Source organism: Barbus barbus, assembly GCF_936440315.1.
Source record: "Barbus barbus genome assembly, chromosome: 5".
NCBI classification, from domain to species: Eukaryota; Metazoa; Chordata; class Actinopteri; order Cypriniformes; family Cyprinidae; genus Barbus; species Barbus barbus.
Window position 1 is genome coordinate 23,470,489 of NC_136733.1, and position 18,981 is coordinate 23,489,469.

General features: G+C 37.1%; 1 protein-coding gene across 2 annotated transcripts in view; it reads right to left on the bottom strand.

The window, feature by feature from the left end:
- LOC306870133 (putative global transcription activator SNF2L2) overlaps nucleotides 1–18,981 on the bottom strand; it is a 59,060-nt gene that overhangs the window by 20,396 nt on the left and 19,683 nt on the right. For both annotated transcript variants that reach the window (XM_079417218.1, XM_079417219.1), the window contains exons 13-28: nucleotides 18,693–18,750; nucleotides 18,348–18,448; nucleotides 16,039–16,186; nucleotides 15,353–15,516; nucleotides 14,634–14,700; nucleotides 14,396–14,506; nucleotides 10,443–10,685; nucleotides 10,223–10,336; nucleotides 9,808–9,915; nucleotides 9,632–9,718; nucleotides 5,839–5,885; nucleotides 5,388–5,554; nucleotides 5,077–5,240; nucleotides 3,705–3,932; nucleotides 2,341–2,418; nucleotides 1,948–2,166 (exon numbers count right to left, since the gene is read on the bottom strand). In XM_079417218.1, the coding sequence (XP_079273344.1) occupies nucleotides 1,948–2,166; nucleotides 2,341–2,418; nucleotides 3,705–3,932; nucleotides 5,077–5,240; nucleotides 5,388–5,554; nucleotides 5,839–5,885; nucleotides 9,632–9,718; nucleotides 9,808–9,915; nucleotides 10,223–10,336; nucleotides 10,443–10,685; nucleotides 14,396–14,506; nucleotides 14,634–14,700; nucleotides 15,353–15,516; nucleotides 16,039–16,186; nucleotides 18,348–18,448; nucleotides 18,693–18,750 (2,104 nt within the window). The remainder of the gene's footprint in view (nucleotides 1–1,947; nucleotides 2,167–2,340; nucleotides 2,419–3,704; nucleotides 3,933–5,076; nucleotides 5,241–5,387; nucleotides 5,555–5,838; nucleotides 5,886–9,631; nucleotides 9,719–9,807; nucleotides 9,916–10,222; nucleotides 10,337–10,442; nucleotides 10,686–14,395; nucleotides 14,507–14,633; nucleotides 14,701–15,352; nucleotides 15,517–16,038; nucleotides 16,187–18,347; nucleotides 18,449–18,692; nucleotides 18,751–18,981) is intronic.

The window sequence follows — 18,981 nt, forward strand, 5'->3', positions numbered from 1 at the left end:
AGGAAAAAGCTTGTTAGAGTGAAGAAAAGTACATTTGTGTCTGGATGGAGAATAAGAAAATTAGCTATTTGGGATTGGGAGATTCAGTGTAATGCAATTGGGTTCATTGATCGAGCTGAATTGTTACACAGAGAGGAGAGCTGTATTTGTCTTGGCTGTTGTGTTGTTGTCTTATCAATCACATTAAGGTGAGGATATGTTGAGGAAAAAAGATGAGCAGACCGAGATTGTAATAGACACTGTTTGCTATTTCAAACCTTTTCCAACCCACTTAATGCTTTGCAACCAAAACCTTCTACAGATCATTAAAAACTTGCAGAGGAAACTTGTGGTTATATGATGTGCAGTCATTAGAAATGGTGAAGTCTCTTTCTTAAGATGTACTCATTAATTTTTCAAAACTAACGAGTAGGGATGCAAGATGTTATCGGAATCGGCCGATAATGGCTTTATATGATTATATGACCTAATAGTTGTGCATGTTTGACAGCCTACATCCTTCATGGCCATGGCCATATCACCCTGCAGCCCAAGACTGGTTGCCCACTGAAGCCAAGCAGGGTTGAGCCTGGTCAGTACCTGGATGGGAGACCTCCTGGGAAAACTAGGCTGCTGTTGGAAGAGGTGTTAGTGAGACCAGCAGGGGGTGCTCACCCTGTGGTCTGTGTGGGTCCTAATGCCCCAGTAATAGTGACGGGGACACTATACTGGCAAAAAGCACCGTCTTTCGGATGAGATGTTAAACCAAGGTCCTGAATTAAAAAATTATTAAAAATCATTAAAAATCCCATGGCACTTCTCTTAAAGAGTAGGGGTGTAACCCCGGTGTCCTGGCCACATTCCCTTCACTGGCCTTTGTCAATCATGGCCTCCTAATAATCCCCATCCACTTGATTGACTCTATCCTCTCCACCTGTGTGTGGTGAGCACACTGGTGCCCTTGTCCTGTGGCTGCCGTCGCATCATCCAAGTGGATTCTGCACACTGGTGGTGGTTGAGGAGAGACCCCCCTCACATGATTGTAAAGCGCTTTGGGTGTACAGCAATACACAATAAAGCGCTATATAAATGCATCTTTCATTCATTCATTAATTCACAGATGGACGCTGCTGTGATTTAGGTTAAATACTCTGTACATTTTAAAAGATCTGTAATATTAAACAAAGCAATAGTGGACATGTAATGAAAACAGTTACTCACACTTGTGTGGTGCAACATTACTGTCGCATCCAATATAGTCGTCACAGCATTGTCTTTTAGTTTCAATCTGTCTGAAAATCCTGCCTCAAATTGTGCCTTGTTTGAAAACGGCTTCAATATAAACTGTTTTTAGACTAATGAGAAAGTTGAGTGTGAAACACACAAGATGTTTTTATAACACAATTAACTTTTATATGTCAAAAGATCAAGAGAATTTAGATTTCACAATTCATGACCCCTTTAATGCTTTTTAAGTTCTCTCTGTACCAGTGTGGTTATTGATAACTAAAACTAATAACGATTTATCTATACTTGAAATAAAACTGAAATAAATACAATATAAACATTAGATCAAGAACTTAAAAACCAGACGAGACTAAAACTAAAAATAAAAGCTAAATAGAAAAATAGAAAAATTAATTTTAAAATAAAGCCAAATAAAAATATGAACACTATGAATTGATCACTAATGAATTACTGTATATAAATAATATGAAAACACTAATCAGCACTAAACCTTAAATGAAGTAACTTGACAAGTTGAACATGACAAATTGCAAACATTCATAATGAGGAGTCATCACTGTGCACCTTCATTCAGCATAAAGAGAGACCATTAGAAAGAGAGTACCTGTTGCTAGGGTAACAAGAGCTCTCAGCATATGGATGGAATTATGTTTATGCCATGTGTCAGTCTACATGTATGTCATGGACTATAATGAACTGAATATAACACAAGCATCATACCCTCAGCCACTGCTTTTCCGTTAACGCGTCACTGTAGTCGACATCTCTGCGGTGACGGGATCCACGGCCGAAAATTTTTTCCTCCTCCTCCTCGCAGGTAAGTCGCTCCACCTCAGCATCATCCTTCAGGATCCATGATGGCAGCTCATCCTCTTCCATTAGCCGAGGTTTACGCTTAGGGTTGCGTGCATCCTCTCGACGGCGATCTAAATCCATGCGCTGAAAGTGCCATTAATGGGTTACGTAAATTTGAAAGTAACTGGTTTCCTCTTATACTTCTAAATAGATTCAAAATGCACAAATTCACAAAAATATATGGCTCTCTTTTCAAAGCGACAGCAATTACTGTGAATCACCATGCAAGTTGCAAATTTTGTGCAATTTCAGTCTTACCATGAAAAGCTCAAATTCGTCCTCATTACGAGCAATCATTTGATTGAGAGTTTCATCATCTGGAACTTCATCTTCTTCCTGGTATCACACACACATATGCCAAGAAACATAATTAGCACACATTTATGTTGTGAGTAACTAGCATTTTCATACCTGGTCAAGTGGATTATAAATTAACATCCCATATGGGTGCTTTAGATTTCGCTTTTTCAAATCGTAATATCACTAGAACAGGCGTTACCAGACACCCAAGAAATGCTTTGTACTGTTCCCGCAAGTAACTTAACCGCACTACCAAAATTGCATGCCTTTCCTTCAGCCTTCAGTCAAAATCAATAGAAACACAGACTTTGACCCATAAGAGAATGCAATTCAACAGAGAGTAAAGCATAATATTTTTTGTTAGTGATAAACTGTAATTTGTTGAATAAATGTTAGTGACATTATAATGGACAGGCAATGAATGATGAAATAAGTGTGTGTGTGTGTGTGTGTGTGTGTATTTACAGAGAGAGAGAGATTTAACATATAAAAACATTTAAAAAAAAATTTTTAATATTCATGAAAATTCTGGCATTACTCTCCCTCGTGTCGCTCCAAATCTGAATGACTTCAGTGGAACATAAAGGATTGAAAATTTGTTTAAAATGTTCAAACATATCTCAACTGTTCCACAAAAAAAATGAATTCCTACAGGTTTGGAAAGATATGAGGGTGAGTAAATGATGACAAAATTTTCATATTTGGGTGAACTAACCCTTTAATGCTTAAAAACGTATTTTTGAAGATTATACAGCTACTGTCCTAAATGCTGTCCATGGTGCCTCTGAGGCAAACAGCAATCCAATAACTGAAAGCACCACCATAGAAGAAAATTCTCATCCAAGTTGAAATCTATCTGGTTGTTCAAGACATTTACATAAACTTTACTCCACAATCCACATACAAATGAGCTAACATGGATGAGACGCATGGATGGAGAAGCCCTAAAACTCAAACACTAACTGCTATGTGTGGCGATGAGAGCATTCAACAGAAAAGTTTGCCACCTCGTTTTGGCATCATTTCGGAAATGAACTTACTATATTTGCATATTTATATATTTGTGGCAATAGTAGATTGGATTTATATCCATTTTGCAAGGACACAATTATGTTAAGAGTGATTTGAATGCTCATGGCCAACTGGATAGCAATCCTAACGATCAAATGACTAAGCATAAATTGGCCCAAAAATATATTCACTTCGTTGTTGGCCCTTCTTTCCAATAATTTTCACCTCAGTGCATGACTGGATACAATTAGCCAGTCTAATTCTGTCAGAGTGAAACTTTACGGCCATCTGTGCCTGTTAAAGTGACTCACCTCATTCTGTTCCTCATGCTCCAGAATAGCCTGCAGGAAAGCTCTACGCTCATGGCTGGAGGACTTCTGATCAAACATGCCAGCCTGAATGACTTTCTGATCAACGTTCAGTTTATACTTGGCCGCTGCTAGAATCTTCTCCTCCACACTATTAACAGAGCACAGACGCAGTACGCGTACTTCGTTCTGCTGGCCGATACGATGGGCTCGGTCTTGTGCCTGCAAGTCCTGGTGATTAAAAACATAGTGTGTGATTAACTATGTGGTTACATCAACGACGATCAAAGTGAGAGAATGCTATTAAGAAGTGGCATAGTGCACGCTTTCTGACTTGATCTTTAGAGAAGGAAAAATTTTAATTTCAAATTGGCTGAAGATCACTATTGGGGGTGGATGGAGGGATAAATTTAGCTTTTTCTGCTGAAAATGTGTGCGGAAAAGGCTCAAACTAAATGCTGCTCCATAAAATACAATTAATCCAACCAACCAACACCACATAGATAAATGAATAAAGTAACTAAATGAAGCAAAAAACACAGACATCAAACATAAAATCAAAATGTATACTTTTTCGAGGTTAGCTGGCATGAAAAATTGCTGTGGTGTTACATGCTATATTTCAAAACTATTTTAAACAACTTTTTTTCAAATTATTCTGCATGTAGCTTTTATTGCCTTATATTAGACTACATATTAAGAGACTACATGGAATATTTGAAGAGACTACATGATATACTTTTTTAAAAATATATTTTTTCCATATGTAGAACAATTAAAAAATCATTAAGAAATTCAGACGTATACACTACCATTCAAATGCTTGGGTTGGTAAGATTTTTAAAATGTGAAAATAAGTCTTTTGCTCACCATCGAGGCTCCATTGATTTGATCAAAAATACAGTAAAATTATTGTGAAATATTATTACAATTTAAAATAATTGTTAATATATTTTAAAATATAATTTAGTCCTGTAATGGCAATTTGTTTCAGAATTATTTTATGAATATAAGATCAGAAGAACAGAATTTATTTGAAATAGAAATATTTTGTAACATTACAAACGTCTTCATTTGTCAGATTTTCAGCATAATTTTTTCCTATTTTTTTCAATCATAATTACAACAAATAGTCACAAATTTGTGATTTATAGTTACAATATCATTAAGGTTGCAATTGCAAGAAATACAAACAAAATAATTGTTTTATTTCTGTTTAATGGACAACCAACTTCCACAACTACCTCAACCAAGGTGTTATCACATATACTACGAGATGTCTTTGAAGTCTGATCTAGAAATGACAGATCACTGCTGTAAACTAGCAATGCAACTCTCTCGTTTCCCTCTAATCACAGCAGTGATTCACACAAACCTGGTGGGGGTTCCAGTCGCTGTCAAATATCACAACGGTGTCTGCAGCTTGCAAGTTGAGGCCAAGACCTCCTGCCCTGGTGCTCAGCAGGAAGATAAAATACTGTGAGCCTTCATCATTGAATTTCTTTAAAAGCAATGCACGATCCTCAGACTTCGTAGTTCCTGGAGGACACATCCAGCAGCAAACACATGTTAATGAAAGAGAAAGGGCAGCCTAATTGTGTGATCAAACCCACAAATTGGAAATCCCCTGAACGGAGTTCCCAAAGGACAAGAAAACATTAAAGAAGGAATGCAATGATTACTGACCATCCAGACGCAGATAGAGGAAGTTACGGTAGGAAAAATAGTCCTCCATGATGGTCATGAGGGTGGTCATCTGACAGAACAGAAGCACCCTGTGATTGGTGGCCTTCAGCTTGGGCAGGATGCGGTCCAGTAATTCAAACTTGCCAGAGGCACGGTACAGGTCGGGGCTAGGTGGACAAGAAAAAAAGCATGTCTATAATGTCAATGCCTTAATCATGGTGCACCTCCACTGTCTGGGTCATGTAGCGCAGGAGGCCTGCGGTGTGTTTAATGATCCATATTTGACATGAATGAACACATCATGGTAAGTCTTAAGGTTAAGTAACGGTCTATTTGATCCGTACTCACCCGTTGATTTATTTATTTATTCACTCTTTAATGCCATGCCAGCATCAAGGCTATTTTCATGGCGATCTCGGAATAAATTATACAAGGTATACCATTTACTTACCCGCTGATAATGCCATTTGGATATCCCAAGTGCTCAGCAAAGGATTCCTAAATAGGTACAAAATAGAAACTTTCAGATATACTGCACCATGGAATTGCTGAATGACAGATGTTTTAAGGTCTAATGTAACCCCCCTGGGTCCGTACCGCCACACCTCGTTCTTGTTCCGAGTGGGCCTCGAACCCGGGTCTCTGGAATGGGAGGCGGGCGCACTAACAAGGAGGCTAAAGACTATAGCCACTAGCATCAGTTGCTAGTGCGCCTCTTGAGATCAGGGGAGTGAAGTTTACCTGCATAGCACCTATCTGCTGACCTCCATTACACTAACACCATAGCTTTTAAGTAGTTCTAGATGTTGAAGATATTTTATATCCATACAATAAACGTCAGTTGGGTCCAATGTTTTTTCTTACCACTTTCATGGTATGAAAAAAAAAATATATTTAAAAAAAAAAAAAAAAACAGTTGAAATATTCTTCATAATACCTTATTTCGTGTCCCGCAGAACAAAGAAAGTACTGAGGCAGAACTTTCAGTTTTGGGTGAACCTTTAAAGTGCATATTGCAGGTAAAAAAAAAATTCAAATGAATATATAAGCTTGTATGAAAATACCATATGAACCGTTAATGCAGGATTTCAAAATGTTTTACAAGACGTGAGGGCACAAATTTAGATGAAAAAGTGATGCTTTCCTTGACAGAGTTCTCACGCTTTTTTTCAACATCGCGTCATATTACGTCACAGAAGGGAGTCGTGTGCAGCACTCTGCTTTGAGCGCGCGCGAGTCAAGTGTGTTTTTGGTAGTTATTTTTATTTCAATGTATCATTGTCATGGTAAATTATTGTGTTTGTGGAGGTTGCACAAACTCCAGCCTGTCAGGACATCGAGTCCACAGGTTTCCTAACAAGAACTAGGACGGTATCTTCCGGGCCTCGGTGCGTTAGTGCAGCCGAGGAGACGGGACTTCACTAATGCATCTGCTTCAAACACCGCGGTGGTGTGTGATTTAACGATCACTTTACACCGGAGGATTATCATCGTTGGTGTATATCTAGCACAGCCTTCATGATTTAACACACTTTAACAACACATTAGTGTGATACCCAGACTGAAAGATTGTTAAATGTTTTTAAATGGGTCAGATGGTATTTCTTTTGGTAGTATATGTTTGGTACATCTACATCTACATATATATTAACGGTTGAAATGTTGTGTTTTGAGTTGGGTATTAACAGTGCTATGAAATAATATTTATGATTTAGTGCTGTATAAATAAAACTGAATTGAATTAACCATAAATGCAGATGGGATTTATTTTTATTTATTGTCAACAAAATGGGTCAATTCAAAACCTTTATAAAGTCCTCCTTCCTCTGTAAACTATCTTCTAATGGCTGACACAACACATGCACCATAGGCCCAGAGGACATTATTGATTATTGATTGTGTTATACCAATGGCTTCAAAAAGTGTTACTTATAGGTAGTCATGACCTAAACGGAGTTAACTTCTAGAGTTAACTGTTTTAATATTAAAATCTTTAACTATGTATTTATACATGTATACAAGTATTTAGCTTAGAGTAATAAATGATTTCTGCCCTAAAACATGTGTCTGCTGGCCTGGAGAGGTCTATGCTCCTGACTGAAGTGCATATAGGCTATCTGTAGCACATATGGGTTCAGACAGCAAGCCTCAAGTTGTTCTGTCTAATCCTGGCCTGTCCTGCTCTCTTGGCTGCATAGCAGGCTCATCATTTTATCTGTGGTCCGTCATACGAGTATAAATACACATTTAAATTTTCCTCAGCGTCCGAACTGTCATTGCGATCCATTGTTTTCCTGTGGTTTAAATGGACCGCTCTCTCCCTTTTGATGCGTCACTTCCGGTTTTGGCACATTTCAGATGCCGAAGTAAAATTCTCTCACAAAAACGACTCCAGAAGCCTTAATAGCGTATTTTAAAGTATATTTTAAAGAAAATCTAGTTCCTACAGTATTTTTCTATACATCAACTCACTGGAGTCTCTAACCTGCAATATGCCCTTTAAGGCTACATCCAATGTCACTACAACCTTAAAAGGTTAGTTCACCCAAAAATGAAAATTAGCCTTTTTTTTTTTTTACTCACCTTCGAGGCATCCTAGGTGTATATGACTTTCTTCTCTCAGACTAATCCAATCAGAGTTATATTAAAATTGTCCTTGCTCTTCCAAGCTTTAGAATGGGAGTAGGTGGGTGGTTTTGTTCAACAGTCCAAAAGATGTCAATTAAAACGCACGCATCCATAATAAAATGTGCCTCACATGTCTCCGGGGGATGATATGTTATATGTTATGGCTACGGGAGGTGATATGTGATAATGTTATAAATGCTTTTCTCTCACTTCTGCTAACTGTCATATGTGCAAGCCGTTCTGAGCGGATGACGTAGGATGTATGCGTAATGCACGTGCCTTTGAGATATGCTAGTCTTGCAAGTTTTTTTTACAGGAATCAGAATCTTTTATTGTCATTATACAAACAGTACAACGAAATTATGTGCAATCCTATTTCACTGCAAACAAAAGATTTCAGTTAAAAACAAATTCTAAAATAAATAAGTAAATAATAGACCAAGGGAAAAGCAAGGAAAGCAAAGTTTCCTTACTTTACCAAAGGAAAACCAGTCTCCTCTTGGCTAATATCGAAATCCTCCAACATTTTTCTTGACAAATCCTTGGTTTGTACTTCTTATTCGTGACTGGCATTTTGTTTTGTTCTCTCTCTCCGTGTTCGTCATCACGCTACGCCGGCATTCTACATCTGCCGGAACGGCTTCCACTTATAAGTTTGATGACGTGAGAGAGTGTTTATTAAGTTTGAAATATGGACATTTTTCTTACAAAAACGCACGGATTTGCAACAGGAGGCCTTTATTCAACCCCCGGAGCCATGTGAGGCACTTTTTATTATCGATGCGCACGCTTTATTTGGTGTCTTTTGGACTGTTCAACAGAAACACCCACCCACTGCAATGATATATCCTTGGAATAGCCAGGACAATTTTTAATATAACTACTCTGTCGTGAATGTGCGTACAATGGTTAATGGAAGCTTGAGATTACGTTTTATAAAGTTTTAAATATTAAAATTTTTCTGACAAAAACACATTGATTCGCTTCAGAAGGCCTTTATTGAGCTGTGTGGAACACTTTTTGTGATGAATGGATGGAGGGATGCACTTTTATTGGACTTCATAATCTTAAACCCCATGCATTGCCATTATAAAGCTTGAAAGAGCCAGGACATTTCTAATATAACTCATATTGTATTCATCTAGGATGGCTTGAGGGTGATCATAAGGTCATTTTCATTTTTGAGTGAAGTAGTCCTTTAAAAAGAGTTGTCCAAGCCTGTTCCTGGAGGGCCACTGTCCTGAAGAGTGCTCCAAACCGAATTAAACGCTCCTGAATCAACTCTGCAGGACGTTGGCCTTCCAGTAGCAGGATTGGACACTCCTGACATTAAATCAGGTAAAATATGCATCACATGACCAAACATGCATCATTGTTTTTCGAAAACCTCCATTTTCAGAGTTTATACTATAATGTGAAAATAAATTTAAAGCTCAGTTTTTGCTGGACTAAAATTATATCTCAGTGTGGATGAATTCAAAAATGTAAAGAAAAAGATGCTATTTCAAATGTATCTGAATTAATGTGAATGTAAGTGTCATATATTTTAACTCACTGGAAACAGAAAGTGTCCTGTCCTGATGGACACTTCAGTGTACTAAAACATATGTTTATACCTCTATGTGCTGAAACATGTAGGGATGATTACAGATCTTCTTCAACTGCATTATGGTGTTCATTAAGGTCTTGGCTCCTCCTTTACCCTGTGGACAAAAATACATTAAGGTATAAACCACTGAAGATCTGCTCAATCTGCACAGCAGAGTAACAGTGAGTTAGCCTCTCTCTTTACCTTCTTGTCTTTCTCTGATCCATCAGTGAGCAGGATGCCTTTGCCCTGCATGTGCCTGTACAGAACCTTCTGGATGGCTGACATGTCACATTTGATGACATACTCCACCTGTGACAAATGAAGAGCCAATGCATCAACATAGCCTGTATTGCATGGCATACAGACTTCATTCAAACTTTGTTTTTGTTTCTTTTCAAAAAAAAAAAAAAAAAATGGGGGGACCTGACAATGCTTTTCTTTTTCTTTTTTTTCAAATAAATAAAATAATTTTGAGAAGAATGTTGTAAATGTTCTTATTGCAAAAAAAAAAGACACTACACTTGACAAGACACTAAATTGTCATTTCAGTACATCCAAATTACTATCATCATCAATGTCCAATAAAATCTGTTTAAAAAACAGAGCGGCTACTTACCTTCTCAGGTAACTGAGACTCCACCTCTTTCTTCAGTCTGCGTAGAAGGAAGGGACGTAACACCTTATGCAAACGACGAATGATAAGGATGGTCTCCTCTTCATTTAGATCCACCTAACAAACACCAATGCAACCAATAATAAAGAGAAACCTCATTAAGCTACAATGCAACATGTAAAACAGCCATTTAAGTCTACAAGGGTGAAATATAACAGCCTACCCTCTCCCCTGTCATTGCAAAAGGAGCATTGAACCACTGCTCAAAGGTGCTGCAGCTTTTGAAGATGGTGGGCAACAGGAAGTTGAGCAGGGCCCAGAGCTCAGGTAATTTGTTCTGCAGAGGTGTTCCAGTAAGTAATAGCCTCCTGGGAGCAACGTAGTGAGTGTTCAACACTTGTGTGAGCTTGCAGTGATGGTTCTTCATGCGGTGGCCCTCGTCCACTATCATATACTTCCAGCGAATCTGGGAATTAGAAAAGATTGAACTATTACGTAAAAGGTGCTGATTCTTCTACAAATATGCTTTGAATTGGCAAAGGTGACTCCAAGGTCATGGGCTTGAGTCCCAGGGAATGAATGAACATATAAAAAGTACACAACCGTTCAAAAGTTTGGAGCCAGTTTTTTTTTTTCCCCTCGAAAGAAATTAATAGTTTAACATGGAAGCATTTAACTGATCGAAAGGGACAGTAAAGTACGAAGGCATTTTATTGCCGCATAATTTTTATTTTATTTTTTAAATCGAAGTTTACGAGAATAAAGTCTAAATATTTCGAGAATAAAGTCTAAATACAGGGTGGGCCATTTATATGGATACACCGTAATAACATGGGAATGGTTGGTGATATTAAAGTCCTGTTTGTGGCACATTAGTATATGTGAGAGGGCAAACTCCTCAAGATGGGTGGTGACCATGGTGGCCATTTAGAAGTCAGCCATCTTGGATACAACTTTTGTTTTTTTCAATAGGAAGAGGGCCATGTGACACATCAAACTTATTGGTAATGTCACAAGAAAAACAATGGTGTGCTTGGTTTCAACGTAACTTTATTCGTTCATGAGTTATTTACAAGTTTCTGACCACTTATAAAATGTGTTCAATGTGCTGCCCATTGTGTTGGATTGTCAATGCAACCCTCTTCTCCCACTCTTCTAAGGGGGTCAGATCGGGAGACCTTGGGGGCCATTCAACTGGCCCACGACGACCAATCCACTTTCCAGGAAACTGTTCATCTAGGAATGCTCAGACCTGGCACCCATAATGTGGTGGTGCACCATCAATGGAAACCTCAAGGCCACTGGACATTTGAAATTGCTACATGATGATGTGTTTCCCTCTTTATGCACTGAAGCTGGCACGTTCCCTGAGTTTTTCCAGCAAGATGGTGCACCACCACATTATGGGTGCCAGGTCCGAGCATTCCTAGATGAACAGTTTCCTGGAAAGTGGATTGGTCGTCGTGGGCACCAAAACTCACTCTGTTATGCCCACAGACTTCCAGAAGAGATCAGATGTGCTAAAACCATATTTAATGGTTTTAGCGCATATTAAGCCATATTTAAATCCAGACTCAAAACTCATCCGTTTAGCTGTGCATTTGTTGAATGAGTACTGTGCTACGTCTGAACTGATTGCACCGAGGCACCATTTGGTATAGAAAAGGAACCACTACGAATTTCACTGTGAGTATTTAACAGTAGTTCTTATTGTATATATGTTTATTCCATACTATTAGCTATTAGATGCAATTTGTGAGGAGTTGCTTTATTGAGAGCTGCCATGAGACATGGCTTGGTGTAATGTAGGCTGCTAAATCTAATGTAGACTTAGCATTGACATTGCTATTTTGTAACTTTTTTTTTTTTTACAGAGTACAGAGCCATTGGAGAACCACACAACTGTAATGAAAATGGGAATTTTTGAAATGTAAGCAGCAGCAGTTGCACTTCAAGGGCCCTGTCAAGTGTGCTGAATGTCTCCGCTGTCCTGGAAGAGGAGCTGGTGCTTCAAAACTAAGGAGACTTTGTGAATGCACTCATCCTGGAGTACAACAAGGACTTAAAGGGATAGTTTACCCAAAAATGAAAATTCTGTCATTAATTACTTACTCTCATGTCGTTCCAAACCCGTTTGGACCTTTGTGACCTTTGTTCATCTTCAGAAAACAAATTAAGATATTTTTGATGAAATCCAATGATGAAATTTTCGATGAAACAATTGTCTTATTGATGTGGATCATCATGAGGGTAATGAATGACAGAAAAGTTCCTCTTATGAGGTTGTTGTTTTTTGGCAAACATTTGAAGTGTAAGATGCAGTTTCATGCAAAGAACCTTTTGTGAGAATGGTATAGTTGATGTGAAATTACTCTAAACACTGGGTGAAGCAACCTCCCCATTCCTTACATTTGATGGTGTTTTTGACATTTTTAATATGTGAATGTATTTAATGTTTAATGTTTAAATAGTTAAGATGCAGTTCATGAGCTCAGAGTACCTTTTGTGAGAATGGTAATATTCAGTGACATTAACCTAAACACTGGCTGAAGTAACCGCAGATAAATTATTATCATTATTAATAAAATGTTTGACTTTTTTTTGCATGTATCAATGTACAAGGTGCAATTCATCAGCTTTGTGTATCTTATGAGATTTAAATGCATGATTTTGTAAGGTTTACTGTGTAGAAAATGTCAATGTATTTATAATTTTAAGGTATTTTCACAATATTGTTGTATATTTCATTAAAAGTGTTAAAATGTGGCAGTGTTTAGTGTATCATTTAATAAGTTTTTCATTTTATTTTGGGACAACAGGGAATAAACAATTAAGTAAGGTTGCTTTAGCACTATACATTTACCAATATACATTTTTAAATTAGGTAAAACAAAAAATGTATGCTACTACTATGTAAAATATTTAATTGGGCCAATAACATGGTTTGATAGACTTTTTTTTCCCTAATTGGCTCAACATATTATTTCTCATTGAGCCTATGTTAACAGACTGTTGTCACAATTGATCAAATTCAGTTAGCAGAAATCCAATTGGGCCAATGGAAAAATTTAGATGTAATCTGTCAAATTTTTGAGTTGGGGAGGTCTGAATTTTTTTTACAGTTTATATATTTATATTCATATAACTTATATTATATACAAATATAAACAACTTATTTTTCTTAAATATATACATGCATGTGTGTGTATTTATATATACATAATACATATACACAGTACACACACATATATTATGTAAACAAAAACTTTGACTTTATTGAAAACTTTATTATACAAAAACTCGACTTTACTCATAATATTTTGACTGTATTCTGGTAGTATTTCGACTTTATTCTCGTAATTTAGACTTTATTCTCAAAATATTACGACTTTAATCTGGTAATCTTTGAATAATTTTTTGTTTGTTTGCTTGTTTGTTTTTACGTAGCCCAAAAACGCCATCATAGTAAAGAGTTTTACAGTGTTACATTTTTTTTTTTAAAGGGTAGTTCACCCAGAAATGAAAATTAGCCCATATTTATTCACCTTCAAAGCATCCTAGGTGTATATGACTTTCTTCTTTCAGACAAATCCAATCGGAGTTACATTAAAAATGTTCCTTGCTCTTCCAAGCGTCCAAAAGTAGTCCAATAAAGCGTGCACATCCACACTAAAATGTGCCTCACACAGCTCCAGGGGATGAATAAAGGAGGCTACAGGAGGCCTTTATTGAGAGCGAGTAAAACATAAGCTAATTTTCATTTTTGGGTGAACTAACCCTTTAAATAATTGTTGCTCTTTTTAACTTCCTAGTTAGCAAAGGATCCTGAAAATAGGTATCACAGTTTCCACAAAAACATTAAGCAGAAAACAACAGCTTTCAACATTTATTACAAGAAGAAATGTTTATTGAGCAAAAAATTAGCATATTAGATTGTTTTCTATATTCTATAAAAAAATTGAAATACAAAATTTCACAATATTTCTGTTTTGCTGTATTTTTTATCAAATAAACGCAGCCTTGGTGAGCGTAAAATACTTTTTTTTTTTTTTCAACAACATTAAAAAGTCTTACTGACCCAAAACTTTTGAACGGAAGTTTATAAATATAATGCACTGTAAGTCACTTAGGATAAAAGTGTCTGCAAATGCATAAATGTAAATATGTGGCCTTTACCTTGGCAAGAATCTGCTTGTCTTTGATGATGTACTCGTAGGTGGTTATAAGGACATTAAACTTCCCACTGCGGAGCTGCGGCAGCAAAGACCTCCGCATTGATGGTGTGCCCTTAGACAAATTAAACCAGAACCATTATTACAGTACCTCTGATTTTATTACCTTTATACTATATTACATCATAAAATTATATCGTCAACAGTAACAAAACACAGTGATAATAAAAATCAATGGCTACCTTGTAGGCAATTTTCACAATACTTGGTGCCCACTTGTCCAGCTCAATAACCCAGTTGGACAAGGTCCTATGAAAAAGAGGAACAAAAATCAATATTGTAATTTTTATACCAGAAGCCACTGATATGAAACAAACGTTTCACCACTAAATGAAGTCACATCTGTAAAACGATATGTGATGGTGTGATCGTGGAACAGAGTTAATGATGGATGTGAGGCGAGGCGGTTTGAGGACATTTCTGGCCCTTGCACAAATCAATCACAATAACTTAAGCTAAAACAGCACTGATGGCCATTTTCACCATGTCCCATAGGGGCTTTTACAGACAGGAAGTCTCTGTGACAGTGGTGAAGGATATGCTAGAGCAGCCTAAATGTACATTAATGAGAATATAAGACACCCATAACTACACAAAGATTTTCAACTATTACAAGATATTCGGCCATCAGAGAATCCATTTAACTCAATCTCCAACCAACCATGCATGATCAATATGGCGACTGTTCAGTGACCTGTAGCGCTGCCATATCTTGCCTAAAAGGCAACATCACAAATCACTATCATGAATCACTATTGTGTTTTCAGTCATTAGAGGTCAACTGAACTATGTGTAACAGTGTTTAGCTACTTAATGAAGCCATTACACTGCAAATCGTCTCAGGCAGCTCACCTCATTACACCTCTTTTCACGTCATTCACAGCTTGTTTGCTAGACTTACGAGAGTGGTACGATGATGAGGTACGGACCATTGAGCCTCTTGTGTTCCATCAGATAAGTGATGAGCCCAATAGTCTGAATGGTCTTTCCCAGACCCATCTCATCAGCCAGAATACCATTCAGGTTGTTGTTGTACAGAGACACCATCCATTCCAGACCCTGGATCTGAACAAGAGACTTATGCTATATGGCGGTGATATCACATAAATCATTACAAACAGAGAACCAAACAGATGCATGACACAAAGATTACACAAAAGTTAATTGAACAACATGGGGCAATAGATGGACCCAACCGTGTTTCACAGTCGCCGAGTGGAATCAAAGCATGAATCCTAGTGCTCACTTAGTTCTTTCAAAGGATAAATAACAGTCTCCCTGTAGTTTTCTTTAAACACTCCAGCAATCAGGTGAGGAAGAAAAGAAAGATCTATTTCTAAAGAAAATTTGAAGAAAGGGTCTATTTTCTCCTTTTGAAATCCATTACTGCCCAAAGGGGTTAACAGATTCAATACAAACCACTCAATTTTTGATATCTCCGCTCTGTGTGATTTCTTTCCAGCACCCTCTTCCATTTCTAGAGTATAATCCCTTGAAATATAATTTAAACCTACACAGCTCTCTTCAGAGAAGATGGATTCTGAGTATAATATATCTATGAAGGTGTCAGTTTAGAGTTTAGTTTACCTGGTAATGTTTGAGGCTCCCATTGATCAGTAGGGTGGACTGTTTCTCCACCCTCTCTATGACCGCATGGGCCACTCCATAGTAAGACTGGAGTTCGGTCTGTCCCGCCCGAACACTGTACTCATCATCCACATCCTGCTTAGCAGACCTGTAAGACAGGGCCCAACATTAAAAGGTTTAGTTTACTCAAAAATGAAAATTCTGTCTGCCATTATTTAGCCTACTCATCCTCGTGTTGTTCCAAGCCCAAAAGACTTTCATTCATTTTAGTAACACAAATGAAGGTATTTTTATTATTCTTTCAGAACTTTTGTCAATCCATTAAAAGTTGAAGCAAATCAATTCATCACATAAAGCAATCGTGTCTCTTCAGGAGGCTTGGATTAAACCGCTTAAATTTGAAAGATTTCTTTTACGTAACTGTTTTGAGGAATATAAATGCTTTGGTTGCGTGAACTTTAAAAGGATCAACAAAAATAATTAAAGAATCTTAAAAATATCTTCATTTGTGTTCTGAAGATGAATGGAAGCCTTATGAGTGATGAATGACATGAGAGTGAGTAAATAATGACAATAATAATTTTTGGGTGTACTATTCCCATAACATATTGTATTAACACACCTGCTGAACTGTGAAAATGTAGCAGTCATAAAATATTTAATTTTGTCCATTATGACACTTGCAACAAGCAAGATAAAACGGCACCTTTCACTAAAACTAAAACTAAACTTGTCTAATATGTAAAATAAATACATTAAAACTGGATGCACAACACTTTAGAAATATGCAATACACTCTATATGCAGTCTGTGGCAACTTCATTATTTCCTGTAAATTCAGTGGTCAGCATGGTGCTATCAAAGCAAAGGACCTTGGTCCAATTCGCAAGGAACACATGTACAGGTAAAATGTATAAAAAGCAATGTAACATTGGATATTGTAAATGACTGAATTCCTCACAGCAAGAATTCAACAAGGTGCTGGAAACAATCCATAGACATTATGGTTAATGTTGACAAGATGTACAACTCCCTCTATGGGGTCCTCCTTTGTTGGAAACTGATCTATAGATTTATGTTGCTATAGCCCATCTATTTCAAGGTTGAGCGTTCTATGCATTAAGACATTCTCTCCTGCATAGCACTGTTTTAATGTGTGGTTATTTCAGTTACTTCATCTTCCGGTCAGCTTGAACCATCTTGCTCATTCTCCTCCAACCTCTCTTATTGACAAGAACTTTTTACCTATAGAACTGCCCACTCACGGGGTGTTTTTTTAGTTTTCACACCACTCTCTGGAAACTCTAGAGACTGTTGTGTGTGAAAATCCCAGCAGATCTGCAGTTCCCGAGACACTGTAACCCATCTGTCACCTGCAATCACTTCATGGTCTGAGTGACATTTCTTGGCTATTCTGATGTTTCAACCTCTTGACCATATGTGCATGTTTTCATGCAGTGAGTTGCCATTAAAACTGACTGATCAGACATTTGTATTAAGAAGCAGTGTGACTGTGAAGCTAATGAAGTGCTCACTGAGTGTATTTAGAGAAAACTTTGAGATTAATTGTGTTAACTACAAAAACAATCTACAGGTTAATTTAGATTATTTTAATCTTTTAACAGCTCTAATAATTATAGCATGTGAAGGTTCAAATGTCTGAGAAATTCAATCAAATTTAAACCAGTAAATAAACAAAGTTTAAACAAATAACAAAGAAATGAAACTAATGAAGCTAAACTTTATGACTAAGTTAAACTAAATGAAAATGAGAAATGCTGCCTTAGAAATCATCTGAAATAAAATAAGCTTTTTTTTAATCTTTTATTTTAAGTTAGCATTTATTTTTATTCAAGTAACAAAAATGTTTTTTATGCCCTTACTTTTAGTTAACTAACCATGTCATATCATGACCATCAGGTCTTAAGTAAACATGTAAAGTTCCTGCAGCTCAATTGCTGCTGTTATTGAATTTTTTTCAGATACAACGTGAATACTTAAGTGAATACTTAGCGATATACTGAATTTCCACGTTTTGCTCAAATAGTTAAGATGATAATATAATTTGTGTAAAAAAAAAAATCTATAAAATTGGGAAAGTGCAAAATAGAAGCATTTCCACAGCTGGACTTTTGAACCTCACTGTACTGTCCAGCAAAAGGCGAAGTCCAACTAAGGCAGATGCTAACAAAAGTAAGAAAAAAAAGAACACCTAACAGCTATCGACACTCGAATCTTGTCGTCCTACTTTTTTGGCACTTCAGCTCAACAAGGCATTTTTTGCTTTGAAGTGAGAACAAGTAACATACTCTATGATGTGCTTGACTGCCGTTTCAGATACTTCATCACTGTTGGGATCGATGACTTTCTTTTCTTCCGATTCAGCTCTGGAGACCACCTCTTCATCATCCTAAAAAGGGAGTATTAGCGGATTACTCTCATTTAACGCACAGTGACTGCTTGACTTACACAATATAGCAGCATAAGTAAAAAAGAAAGGAGCTACTAAGGTAGATGCTAAAAGGCTTATGGGAGATGCGTTATGGATGCAGAGAAAAGGATAATAATGTGTGAGAGTTTGTGTAATCATGTATGACTCACTCCACACCAAGGATCTGTCAATGCTTAATGAGCAGAAATAAGGGGACACTCACCTCCTCTTCAAATTCCGAGCCACTCTCTTCGCTGTCTGACCGTGGAGCAACTTCATAGCTGTTTTAAAGGGCATAATGCACTAGTAAACACTCAAAGCCTTAGAATGGTTTATTGACAACACAAGCACAAAAAGGTGCTTGTTATGAAAGCTTTTCCCCCCAGCGTTAAATTAAAAATATATTACAAGGGAGGCTTGCACAAAGCTGCAGTGTCTTATTAATATGTCTTGCACTTAAAGGAATATTCTTGGCCAAAGCCAAAATGTCTAGAAACATGAAAATGCTAATT